The following is a 12,835-nucleotide window of genomic DNA, read 5'->3' as shown; positions in this document are numbered from 1 at the left end:
TGTAGTGACACAGTGGTTTAGTTTCTAATTGCTGACTGAGGTGCATATTGTCTCCAAGCATTTAATCTCAAGGCTGACTTTGTATCCTTCCACAAATGGAAATGTACTTTCTCTGGAATAGCGTGTTTCTAAGGGTGCAGAGTTTTTCAATAGGCAGTGCACATTGCCATTTTCTTTTTTCTGTGACCTACTTATTCTTCAGGAGGTGCACAGGTGTGCAGCTGCTTCCAGACCAGCTTGACACTATTTCCAAAGGATCCAATAGGCACTTGTTTCGTGTGACAGAAGCAGTTTATCAACACATTATCCTGTTCTTAATTTGTTCGCAACTTTACAAAGACTAAATAAATAAAATCTCTTGACTTCATCATTGAATAACAAAACAATGTTTGAATTCTTGCTTCATCACCACAGCAATTCAAAAACAGTTTCCTTATGAAGTAATATGTATATACTTATTCCACTGGCATATATTATGGTGGTGTCCTGCTTTTCAATAATTAGGATTCCAGTGTTTAAGAAAGAAAATAAGTGCATCAAATTATGCTAATATTGCATTGCAGTATGTCAGTTCTTGTCTGTATAAATGGAGCCTTAAGTCCTACTAGCCTATTCCAACCAAGTTCCCAGAAGGTTGATCCTTACTGTAGATGCAGATAAGCAGTCATTTTTACACTGCATTGAAAGTTTTTGAAAATTCATCATAATTCCTACACATATAAGCACCATGGCCAGCAGATGATGTTTATGAACACCTGAATGAACAGACATAAACCAGAAAATGCTCCACATAAGGCATAGGATACATCATTGTACCTCAGGTGAGCTAATGGGCTTTATGAGCTGTGACATGTGAAGCCTGTCATCTCACCTCGAGTGCATGTACGTAGCCAGAGATCTGCTTCAGCAGCTTTGCTTTGTGCCTGATTTTGAAGAGTTGGCTATGATTTTTTCTCAGTTTCCTGATGAGCTACTCTGTTTCACAATACTAATCAGCATACTTAGTAAATAATTTCTACTACCCCATATTAGTAAGGAGCATTTCAAAATAGGGCAAATGACAAAAAAATAGTGTGCTCCTTGACACCTTTGGCTGACCAGATAAAAAGTCTGGGGTCAGCTGAATGTAATTATCCTACATGGTAGTGGAAATACTCTGTTTTTGGTGACACTGATTGCAAAGCCCCAGTGACTTCAGCAGAGCCAGATTTTCACCTACACATTTTTCTGAAATTCCTGGTGGAACAAAATGACAGTTATCACAAGTAGTTGCCATTGGTGGCAGACTCGGTGCAAGTTTGAAAGCCTCAATTATCCACCTTCTTTTATGTAACTGAGTGAATTTAACAGAATAGCGTAGGAGTGAGAAAGCACTGCCTCATTTGTATCTGCTGCATTGTTAGATAATTTCAGCTTCAGGGCTGCAAATCCAGTATTTTTCCTCAGCAACATGTTCTTGTGCAAAAAAAGATATTTTATAATCCAAATTAATTCAGAATATATTGCGTAAAGAGAAACTATAAATTCTTATAGCACCACTTTTTTTTTCTGACAGTTACCCTGCTAATTTTTGACTGAATGTTGCAGCAAGCCACTCCTGAGCTTTATAATGGCTTTTTAAGAAAGAGACCATATTTTTATCACTATTGTATTAGAAGCTGGGCACTGCCTATGCTTTGAGAGTGAATTTTCAAGAAAGTTTTTGGTTACTTTCATGTATATACATATTTTAATTTTTTTTTTTTTATGTGAGAATGCTGTTGCCTATGTCAATTACAAAGAACTCACTTTGATCTTTCAAATCTCTCCCAATGGGTGTTTTCCATTGCTTTTGAGGGCTATATGGAAATTATATATAAGCAGTAATTTAAAAAAACCCCAAAATCTGTTGTGAAAAAAAAGAGCTTAATTCCAAGTTCATTGGTGCCAACTGAATAAATAGCCACTGAATGAGAAACACTGTGAGTTTCTTTTTTGGATGATGTAGCTGCCAAGTTTGCCTCTAATTTGTAATAAGACAAGTACAGAATAATAGGAGACAGTTGGTGTTATGCAGCTGCTGAAATGTAAAGCTAGTGCAAGTTTTTCTTTATGCATTTACTAATTGAGGTGCAGGACAGATAAAAAAGTTACCAAAAAACCGTTTTCACCCTTGTTTCATGATTTCCTGATTATACTGCAATGTGGTTCTTTATTTAATCTTCTGCCTAAGGGCACACTCACACTAACCTATGATCTAATTAAATTTATCCTTTATTATACTGTAGTAGTATTTTAAATTAGAAAAGGAAAACCATCTCTACTGCTTTCTAATCATGGCACCTTTTTTTGGTAAGTGCTTAAAAACCTATTAAACATAACTAACCAACTGTTAGGGTTCAGCTCCTTGACAATACTTTTTCAGTGACACAGTCATGTTTTTCCATCTTCTGTTTATTTTTAATCTTAAAGAGAATTGTCTACTACTTTCCTGTGACATAAGAGATGCTAAAATATGAACCATCATGTCTGCTTGAAAATATGCACCTCAGCCAATTCTAGTTCCTCCTCATACCCACTGGTTTTAGGGCAGCCTGTATTATAAACCTTTGACAGAGAAAACCTTTTAAACCTTTTCAAAAAGAAAAAGGGTATTTGCAGGTCATATTAAAGACTTTGGTAACAAGTAATTTCAAGTGGTCAATGAACTCTTATGTAATTTTTTGATGAAGGATGTTTGTAGCATAGAGAAGAAAAAGGGATTGGAAAATATTGTTCTAATAATTAAAAACTTTGGTTGAATTTTTTTACTATTGCTTTACATTTTAGGTTATTAATAAAGAGATAGATGGTAAAATAACTGGAATCTCAAACCTAGAAGAGGAAGCCAAGTCTTTTTCTCAGTTTGTTACCTCTGGAGAACGTGCACATATTAAAGCCAAACTGACTCAGGTCAAAAGGTATTGGGAAGAACTAAGAGATCGTGCACAGAGACTGGAAGGAACAATCACAGGGAATGCATCAGCACAGCAGAAATATGAAGAAAGTCTTAAACAGGTAGACTATGAAAAATCTAATGGATTATTTGGAGCAATTTATAGAATTATTCTATATTTTTCTAAAATTGACTGTAAAATGCATATTATATAGGATGGACTAAAATAAATAATTGGATTTTTAAGGTAATTGTGAGACCTAGATACATAAATTTGTGCTTTGAATTACCTAAAAGGCTGCCTCAGAAGTCCAGTAAAATATATACACTTTATACACATAAAAATGATATTGTCTTCTTGAAAACCTATGTTGTTCTCCTGGATATTGCACTATTGAACCACATCCATACTTCTTATAAACACTTTTAACTTCATTCTTTGGTTGACAGAAGGTTGTAAAGAAAATAATTTAAATATTATTATTGCCCCATCTGGGAGGAACTGAGCACTGTTAGCATCTTTTAATTTCAAAAGGCACTCAGCACTACAAAGGCTTAGGATATAAAATTCTCTTAGCAGCAAACATTTAAAACATGTTATTTAAAGAATCATTTATGTAATTCCTGCTGATTTTAGCTTCTGGTTTGCCTTTGTTTTTTATAGGTGCAGCAGTCAGTGTCAGAATTTGAAGCTAAGCTAGCTGAGCCCCTCACATCGTGCTCTTCAGCAGCAGCAACATACGCAGCTCTCCAGGACTGCACGGTGAGCAGCTGGCCAGCTGTTCCTGGCTCTGAGCCCAGGGACACAGTGCCACACTGACCTCCCTACAGAAACCCCAGACCAGGGGCTGCCAGGTGCCACACAGCTCAGGGGGAAGGCAGAAGGAGGCAAGGGTGGCCTGTCACCTTTTCAGACAGGATTAGGAAGTTTCTTCCCCAATCTAGGGGGAAAGAAGCCTAAAAGTACCACTTTGTCCTTCAGGTTATTGATTTTAACTTTGTGCATCTAAAACATTGTGAAAAACAGAAGAAACAAGTCTGTTTGGCATTTTTCCTCTAAGGTTTTCCAATGAAAACTTTGATTTTAGTATAGGTCATCTGTGATTAAAGAAAATATATCATTGGAAGCAGTTTTACTTGGGCAATTAAGAGACTGGACAGGGTTTCAGCTTAGAAACTTTCATCTGTGATGCTAGGAATCCATGGGTATTTGGATATTTGGTTCAGTCCATTACAAAAAGAAAACAAGTACTGGATTGGTATTCAAGCTACAAATAATCCCATCTCAGGGAATGTGGTGTAGTATTTTTGTTTGTAAATTCTGATATGTTTTTTCAACAATAATCATAGCCTTTCTTTCTAAGAAAATACTACAAAAAACTATAGTGATATTGTTCTTGCAGTAAAATGCACTTAATCTGAACTTGGTGATCGATAACTGCTTACAAAGGCTGTTTTCAGGAGGACCTGACCTTTCTGCTTCAAAAAAGCTTGATACTAGTTGAGGAAAAGTATTTTGCATATGAGAAATTTATTTAGACAGCACTTGTAATCATCATTTTTATTGACTTTTAAACATTATGAATATGCTGAGTATGCTGTTATAAGGGCTTGTTCTCTTTAGGGGATCATGATCATTAAATATCTTGATGTGAAATTATCAGCAACTTATTCTTGTATAATTAACATTTCCTCCTACATATGATTTCTTGTAATTATAAAACTTACTATTGTTACTATTTTACACCTGTGAGCTGGAGCTTTCGTGATCTTAAATCAGTTTCATTTTGTGATTTTATAACTCACTGTACTACATTTCAATCATTTTCATATGGACAAGTTTCCCAGCTTCCTAGAAACAGCAACACTGGAAAATATAGTTAACATTAGATGTCATTTCTACAAAAAGCTACAAAGCTTTAGCTAATGCTGACAGAAGTTCCAAGTAACTCTTCCCTGCTTCTCCCATGTCATGACATTGGCTGCAAGTCTTGCAGTCCTCACCTGTTGGAGTGAGGTTTTGAGTTTACTCTGTATAAATTAGAGCAACTCTTAGATGTGAGGGAATCTCAAGCTTTTTCCTGAATGTGGAGCTTTGTCCTGCATGGATGATGCTGTGTCACATGCCCATTCAGGAGATCTGACTCTTTTGTTGCAGAGCTTTTTCCTTTTAGCACTGTTCCTAGGGAAGTCTTTTGCCACAACAATCCAGTTCATTGGTATGCTGGGAACACGTGTACCTAGGGTGGACCTGAGCAATATCCAAGCTATGAAGTGACTTCATGATCTGATGGATGTAGCATTGCTTCAAATTTATAAGTAGAAGTAGAGAATTTTCCCCACCATTACTACCATAACTCTGTTGTTTATATATGTAAATTCTGTTTCTTTTACATGTTCACTAGGACCTTTGTCATACTGTGGAAAAACTGAGCAACCCTCTGGCCTCTCTCTCAGCCGGTGTCCGAAAGGTGGCCCACAAAGAAAAAGCTGCTCAAAAGGTCGCAGCATTACAGCAGAAATATGAAAAAGTGCTGGAAAGTGCTAAGGAGAAACAGAGCTTCTTAGAGAATCTTCTGGCTCAGTGGCAGAAGTGAGTAAACTCCCACATCTGTTGTGGTGGACACAAGAGACCTTCCTGGGCTCAGTGTGTGAGACTGAGAGGATGAGTTGGTAACTCTAGGCTGTGATTTTGCTAGGCAGGAGAAGGAGCTGTCTGCCTTCCTGGCCTGGTTGGAGGGGTGTGAAGCTGCAGGCAAGCCTGCAGAGCAGTATGTTTCTGCCGACAGAATTAAACTGGAAGGTGAACTGCAGGCACTGCAGGTATGTTTCAACTGAAATACTGTCCTCCTGCATTTTCTGGTGTATTTCTGTGTCTTTTAAAGGAAGGAATTGCTCAGTTATAGTCTGACGATTCTGGGCTTTGCAAATCTCATACAAATCTCATTATCACTTGCTATTTCTCAATGACTTTACTATTTCTTTTTACTATAATATGCCAGCTAAAGTAAAAAGGAAAAAGTGCCTGGATATATCCTATTATCTATCAAGGAAGGACATCAGTCTGCTTGTTAGAAGATTCTTTCTCTAGGGAAATTCTTCTATTAGGCAATGCTTACTTTCTTTTTTTTGTTGCATGTGAGGAAAGGTTCTCAGATGAAAAAATGCTTGAAGGTTTTGAAATCGCAATGGAAGTCTGGTTCTAATTATTTTTTCAAACACAAGACTTTCATCCTATTCTAAATTGTGCCTTCCCTTTGAATTTTTGCCATTTGTTTTTAGATTAATGTGAAGCAGTTGGCCAAATGTAACATCTTTTATACCTTCTTCCTTGAAGACAAGTAGAAAAGGAAAATAAATTGAGGGTTTGGGTTTGGTTTTTTTGTTGTTATTGTTGAGTGGTTTTTTGTTTGGGGATTAGTTTTCTTGTTATTGGGGTTTTTTTGGTTTTTTTGGCGGGTTTAGTTTGGTTGGTTGGTTGGTTTTTTAGTATTTTGCTTCGTTTGAGCCAGTTTGCAACATTTCCTCACAATTCTCTTGCTGCACAAAAATCTATTGTAAAATGTTGTGTCAGTTTTAGCCACTGCCATCATAAAATAAAGCTGTATGGAAAAGTCACACTTTGTCCTGAAGGAGAGAAAAATACTAACTTGGATGAATCCCTACTGAATTTAGCTGTCTGAGAGGTGTTGAGCACCTGTTTGTCCTAATAGGCCTCAATTCCTCCAAGGATTTGCCTCTGCTCACTCACTTGACTCAAAAGTACTGTGCTGGAAGTCTGTAGCTGTTTTTTTATTAGTTTTTGTTATTTTGCAGTATATGGTGCCATGCTTAAACTAAAAGCTTTTCATTCCATTGTTATCCCAGGATTTGCGAGCAGATATTGAGTCCCACACTTCTGTCTATGAGAGTCTTTTACAGTTAAATGAGTCGCTGTTTCCAACAGCTTCAAAGCAGTGTGTGAAAGCAATTAAAGACAAATTTGAAGAGCTGGATGAAAGGTGGAAAGCTTTACCACAAATTGTTGACAAAAGGTTTGTGCTTCAGAGTGTTTTTTACTTGTTAAAGTAACCAATATCTGGATGAGAAAGCCCAATCCCAAATCATGTTTTTTTACAGTATTGCCATTAGAAGACAAAGGTTTTAAGTCAATACCAATCCCTGAACGCCCAGGAATGCGGGGTGGAGAATACCACACATTTATGATGCCGTCTTTTTGACATACACTCCTCCGATTTTTTTTGCTAGAAGAGTCTGTTTGAAGGAGTGTAGGGCAGGAAATGAATGCAATGTTACATTTCCTCAGTTCCAATTTCCAAGTAAATTCCAAAATCTCCAATAATCTTTTCTTCATTGTTTCAGTTATATGCTTTATTTTGTGCAAAGCCACACTATTGTAGTTTTGAACTCACTTTGAAATTCTAATTTGCCATAAATACTATAAATGCTCAGTTGTTAGGCTGCTGGCTCATGTTAAGCTCAGAAAAACTGTCTCCTTTATTTCAAACTGTATGTTATCATATATTTAGGCTTCAATTCTTTCCATGATGAACACACATATTTTACCATTTGTAATGTAGCTTAAATAATAGATCCTGATCAGTGCCATAATCTTCTAGGTGCTTTATCAATATAATTGTTTTACAATATAATGATCTTCTACATGTTGAAAATTAGGTTGAAAAATTTCTAAGGGAAATGGGAAGGTAAATGACAAGGTCTTTTCGAAGGTCAAGGTTTAGACTTGGTACTTAGTTCTGCTGAGTGCTCCTCTGCACAGATTCTTCTTTTGAATTGTGTTCTTCTGATCAGACTTTACCCTTTCCTACTTCAGAGGAGGTTGAATATGAAATTCCTCACCCCTGGCCTAAATTCATGAGACTTTTACCTTAATTCAGTGTTTCAAATGATAGGCAAGAATTGCTATGACTGAAAATCAAAGTTGAGCTTCCATCAATAACATTGTCTTTGCTGGGATTACACCCATAAAGAAAATTTGAAGAACATACCTTGGTTTTTTTTTAGGGCATCTTTAACAGTTGATATAAATAAAAGAGTGGAAACAGGAAAGATCCAAGGGTGTTTTCAAATGTTATGTTATTTCCCATAATTAAAAAATCAATATGGCAAACTAAAGTAACATTTCCAACTTTCCTTGCATCTGGCATTGATTTTAATGCTAACCAGTCAGCTGTGGGTTAGATTATGGGAAGTGATTAAATTGCATCAAATTCTTTCATATTTACATCTGACATTCTGTAGGATCAACTTCCTTCAATCACTTGTTGCTGAGCATGGGCAGTTTGATGATCTCCTGCTCAGGTTTTCAGACTGGATTAAGCAATTTCTTGCTGAACTACAAGCCACTTCAGAGATAAACACAGCTGATCAACAACTAGCTGCATCTCACAATAAGGTAAACTTCTGGATGTAAATATTAAAGACAGAGAAAATGTGCAGTGCATTTGGCTAAATCCTCATCTAGAACTAGCAAGTAATTTATTTGTGTGAAAACCAATATGCTGTTGCAGTCACATACAGACTCGTTATTTGACAGTTTTAAAGCAAGATTGTAACCCTGAACTTTTCCTACTGAAAACCCCTCAGTAGTACTTGTTTTGCTCATATGTTCAGTACTAAAATGCTTACTGAGCTCTTGATTTGAAGAAGAAACTCAGCTCTGTTTTCTGTCTTTCCCATAGAATCACTCAATGGAAGTTGAAAGTAAGAAGCAGGAGTTACAAAGTCTGAAGGAGCATGTAGAGAAATTGGGTTCTTTCAGCAGCCCAGAGGACCAGCAGACATTGCAGGGAAAGACTGAAGATTGCTTTCAGATCTTCCAGGAGGCGAGTCAGACAACTAGCCAAAGACAGGAGGCCCTGGATCAGTTGCGAATATTCCTGGAGCGCCATAGTGCTGTATCAGGAGTGCTCCACCATCTGAGGCAGACAGTGGAGAAAACAGGAAATATGGATAAAGCTAAATCTGAATTACTGGAGAAGGAGCTCAATGTTGTTATTAAGGATCTTAACAAGTTGGAGTCTGATGCTATTGGTTTGGATGGTTCCCTTACTAAGGCTCAATATCATCTGAAGCACAGCATTTCTGGGCAGAGAACTTCCTGCAGGGCCATGGTGGATAATCTGGGTGTGGAACTGGAGGCAGTTCAAAACCTGCTGGGAACCAAACAAAGTGAGGCAGAAGCTCTTGGAGCCTTGCAAAGATCTTTCATGGAGCGTAAAGAGCAGTTACTGAAGAGCATTGAAGATACTGAGGAAAAGGCTGACAAGGAGGGCCTGAAGGAGACAACGCTACAAGCCCTCCAGCAAAGGTAAAAATATTGGCACTTTCATACTTGATTTCAATCTCTAAACCTTTTATGATTCAGTGGAGGCATGTGTGTATTTTCTACCTGGGTACTTTATTTCTTGCCAAGCATATGCGTCTACTTAATAAAATTTTGTAAATAAGTGAACTATTTGGATGCACAAAACACTAAGCAAGTCCTGCTAATCTTTTATATTGAAAGAATAGTCATGAAAGTCTACGTCTCAAAAATATATTTTGTCCTAATGAATCTAAGATCCAAACAGCTATTAGAAATCCCATATAACATACCTATCTCTACCTTGCAGAACTGAAGATTGTACTGAAGGGATGATGGAATTAAAAACACTAATTGTAATAAAGTATTAATCTAAATATCTGAGTATATTTCCAGGTGGCTGTTTGAGGCAGAGGTACATATATATCTACATGATTATATAGCAGTATATGTATCAGAAAAATTACATTCTGATCCCAGTTCTAGCAGAAAAAAACTCCCAAATATTTTAGGAAATATTAGAAAAAGGAAGTTTTATGCACAATAACACTAAGAACAACTGTTTCATTCTTTCTTTCTCCTCTCTCTTGCAAAAAAAAAAAAAAAAAAAAAAAAAAGAAGATAAATAAATATGAAACTGGTCTTTTAATGGTCTTTTAACTTGCAGATTGAGGATCTTTAACCAGTTGGATGAAGAATTGAATTCTCACCAGCATGAACTCCAGTGGCTCATGGACAAAGCAAAACAAATAGCCCAAAAAGATATCACACTTGCTCCTGAGAGTGACAAAGAGATAAATCGCTTAGAATCTCTGTGGAAGGACACCAAGAAAGCTATACATGAAAAGTAAGTAGATCTTTAGCTTAAGCTGAGAAAGGAGAAGATGGGGAAAGATGGGGAAACGTAGAAGATGGGGAAACATATTATCTTCTTGCTATATTAGTTACAGTGAAAAACAGGGCTTGTAGGTTAAATACTCAGTAGAAGATGGAAGCACATTGTTAACAAGAATATTTGTACCTTTTGTACTTATACTATTAATAAGGCCACAGATAGGTTCTCAGTACAGTGTGACAGATATACATTTTATTACATGCATGCTATATTGCATCTTATTGTTTTCTGAAAGATAAGAATTCTCCACTGAGTTTTTGCTATCACTCTAGCTAGTACATATTCTCCTTCTAGCACAAATTTTCATTCCCTACTGGTTGTGTTTCTGAAAGTTCTCTATTCAGTGTTTCTAAACAATCTTAAAATTTAAGTATTTCTTTCTGTCCTAGGGGACAGGTTTGTAATAATCATTAGTGTGTAATCAGTTACAGTTTGTATATGACACATGATCAGATGATCAGTTTTATCAATGAAAGTTGATAACCAAAGAAGTTAAAGAAACTAGAGAAAGTTTTATCATACCCTTTTCTTTGTCTTAACTGCCTCATGATCATCTTTAAAGAAAACTAGCACTGTTTTCTCTCTCACATAAACACAATTTTAGACCATCCTGAACCTGCTTATTTTGGAGAGCTCTTTGGAGCATTCAGAGAAGAGCCAGCTCCTAAAACAGATGCTCCTCTTTTTTGACAATGTCATGTTTCCCAAAATTCTTTCATTGAAAAACGCTATAATAAATAGACATTGCATATATCCAAAGTATTAGTTCTCTCTTTCTCTTCAATATAAACACCAGGAATGGATTGAGTAGGTCTTTTTCCTCTGTCCATTGCCTGAGCATAAATAAGGTTTCCTAGAGAGAGGGTGGGGGAAACATTAGGCTTGTTTTTAGCAGAAGGCTAATTTATTCTCAGTAGAAGGGAGGTAATTTGAATATAACATTTTAGTCCCAAAAGCATGCATCTGACAATTGGAGGACAAAATATACAGCCTTTAGCATGCATTACTTTAGTCTTTATTTTTGCTTCTTTTTACCAAAAAACCACTCTGAAATAAAGAAACAAGTTTGGGTTTTTTTAAATTAACTGTGAGTGGCACAATTTTTATAATGTGTTTGCAGTCAAAAAGATGTTAAACTTGGGAACTGAGAAGATTGAATTCCAATTTCAGTCTTTCACTGAAGTCAGTTGCTTTAGTATCTGATATATATGAGATGGCAATTCAGTAAGATGTTTTGTGATGGATCTACAGTGATTTCTAAACCCAAGATATTCATATTTCCTTGGCTGCCCAATTCATGTTTAGCACTGCATCCTGGTTTTCCCATGGTGAATTGCTATGTCATGTTCTCTATCCTTCAGAAGCATGGCAGCAAGTGGTGCTAACAGCTCTTTCATATTACAGAAAGGAGCAGTCCTGTGTTCTGATCGATCTGATGAAGGAATATCAGAGCTTGAAGTCAACAGTAATGAAAGTCATAGACAGTGCTAACAGTGCTTCTGTGACCAAATCCATGTGGAAGGATCATGAAGATGTCAGGCGAACATTATCAAAGGTAATGACATATTTTTCCTTTGAGGAATTTTAACAATTTTTTGATTGAACTTACTTTCCTTTTTAAAGATGCCCTTGAGATGTGTTTAAGCTCCTTGTCAAATCTTATCATACTGACATTCAGAGTTTAAATTGTACTGATTGTGATGAGGGAAGAATACAGCCCTTTTTTACATTTTGGTGAGATCTATTAATCTATTGTTAATGGAAATGCATATTCTTAATATATAGAAAGCATAAGTGGAAAATAGTGGATAGTTCTTTATATAAAATATATTGAAAATATATTCCTTTCATAGTATGAAAGGATAGTTCTGGTCAACATATTTCAATGTTTTTCTATATTGGGTAAATTTTGGAATAGATAAAAGGCCACAAAAAATCATGAATTGCATGTTTCTGATGTGTAAAATTTTTATGTCTCTCTCTTTCCCTGAGAGGACTTCTGCTGTGGTGTATAATGTTGATACTAGCCATTGTGCAGAGATAAGGTATTTGGATCCTTACATTGTATTCATTTCACTGGATTGTACTTCAAAGATACTGAATTGTGCTGTCCATCAGCCTGCCAGGATAAACAGTTCTGAGTTAAATTCTGTCTGTTCCTTTGGAGGGTAATTTAATTTGGAAGGCTCTTGAGCTCTTGATTCAAAATCTTTCAGTCAGATCTGTATAAACCTTATTCTAAACTGTGTGTATTTATGGCCTCTTTCTAATAGATATCTTAAAAGAATAAAAAAGTCAGAACAGAGCTCACCAGTCTAAAAAAGAATTTCATTAAACTTCCACATCATTCCTTTGAGCCTTGAGCTGAGGACGATTCCCTGCTGCAGCCTTGGCCACAGATAGTGGTTCCAGTGCAATAAATGTTTTGGCCATAGTGCATACAGATTAGTAGCTTATTGTTAGTACTACTCTCTAGTACTTGCTGTAGAAAAAAGCATAAGATTCTTACTGTGATCAGGTCTCAGCATCTCAGCTTTTCAATGACAAAATTAAATATTTCCCTATGGCTAGGGTTGCAAACTTAGTAGCCCTGAAGATTTTGTATAGTTCCTTTCAGAACTCATCTGTACTTTTGTACTATTTTCCAGAATATCTAGTAAAGATGGTGTTTTTAAACCTAAATTTTATTTGCAACACCCTC

The 12,835-nt window shown here is 36.3% G+C and overlaps 1 protein-coding gene across 20 annotated transcripts in view; it reads left to right on the top strand.

The window, feature by feature from the left end:
- Window positions 1-12,835, top strand: part of SYNE1 (spectrin repeat containing nuclear envelope protein 1) — a 289,695-nt gene that overhangs the window by 111,362 nt on the left and 165,498 nt on the right. For all 20 annotated transcript variants that reach the window (XM_063151313.1, XM_063151312.1, XM_063151296.1 and 17 more), the window contains 9 exons: window positions 2,809-3,036; window positions 3,579-3,677; window positions 5,320-5,507; window positions 5,614-5,737; window positions 6,782-6,948; window positions 8,177-8,330; window positions 8,617-9,245; window positions 9,907-10,086; window positions 11,539-11,689. In XM_063151313.1, the coding sequence (XP_063007383.1) occupies window positions 2,809-3,036; window positions 3,579-3,677; window positions 5,320-5,507; window positions 5,614-5,737; window positions 6,782-6,948; window positions 8,177-8,330; window positions 8,617-9,245; window positions 9,907-10,086; window positions 11,539-11,689 (1,920 nt within the window). The remainder of the gene's footprint in view (window positions 1-2,808; window positions 3,037-3,578; window positions 3,678-5,319; window positions 5,508-5,613; window positions 5,738-6,781; window positions 6,949-8,176; window positions 8,331-8,616; window positions 9,246-9,906; window positions 10,087-11,538; window positions 11,690-12,835) is intronic.

The sequence above is a fragment of the Melospiza melodia genome, chromosome 3, assembly GCF_035770615.1.
Source record: "Melospiza melodia melodia isolate bMelMel2 chromosome 3, bMelMel2.pri, whole genome shotgun sequence".
Taxonomy (NCBI): Eukaryota; Metazoa; Chordata; class Aves; order Passeriformes; family Passerellidae; genus Melospiza; species Melospiza melodia.
This window is presented reverse-complemented; position numbering and strand designations above follow the sequence as displayed.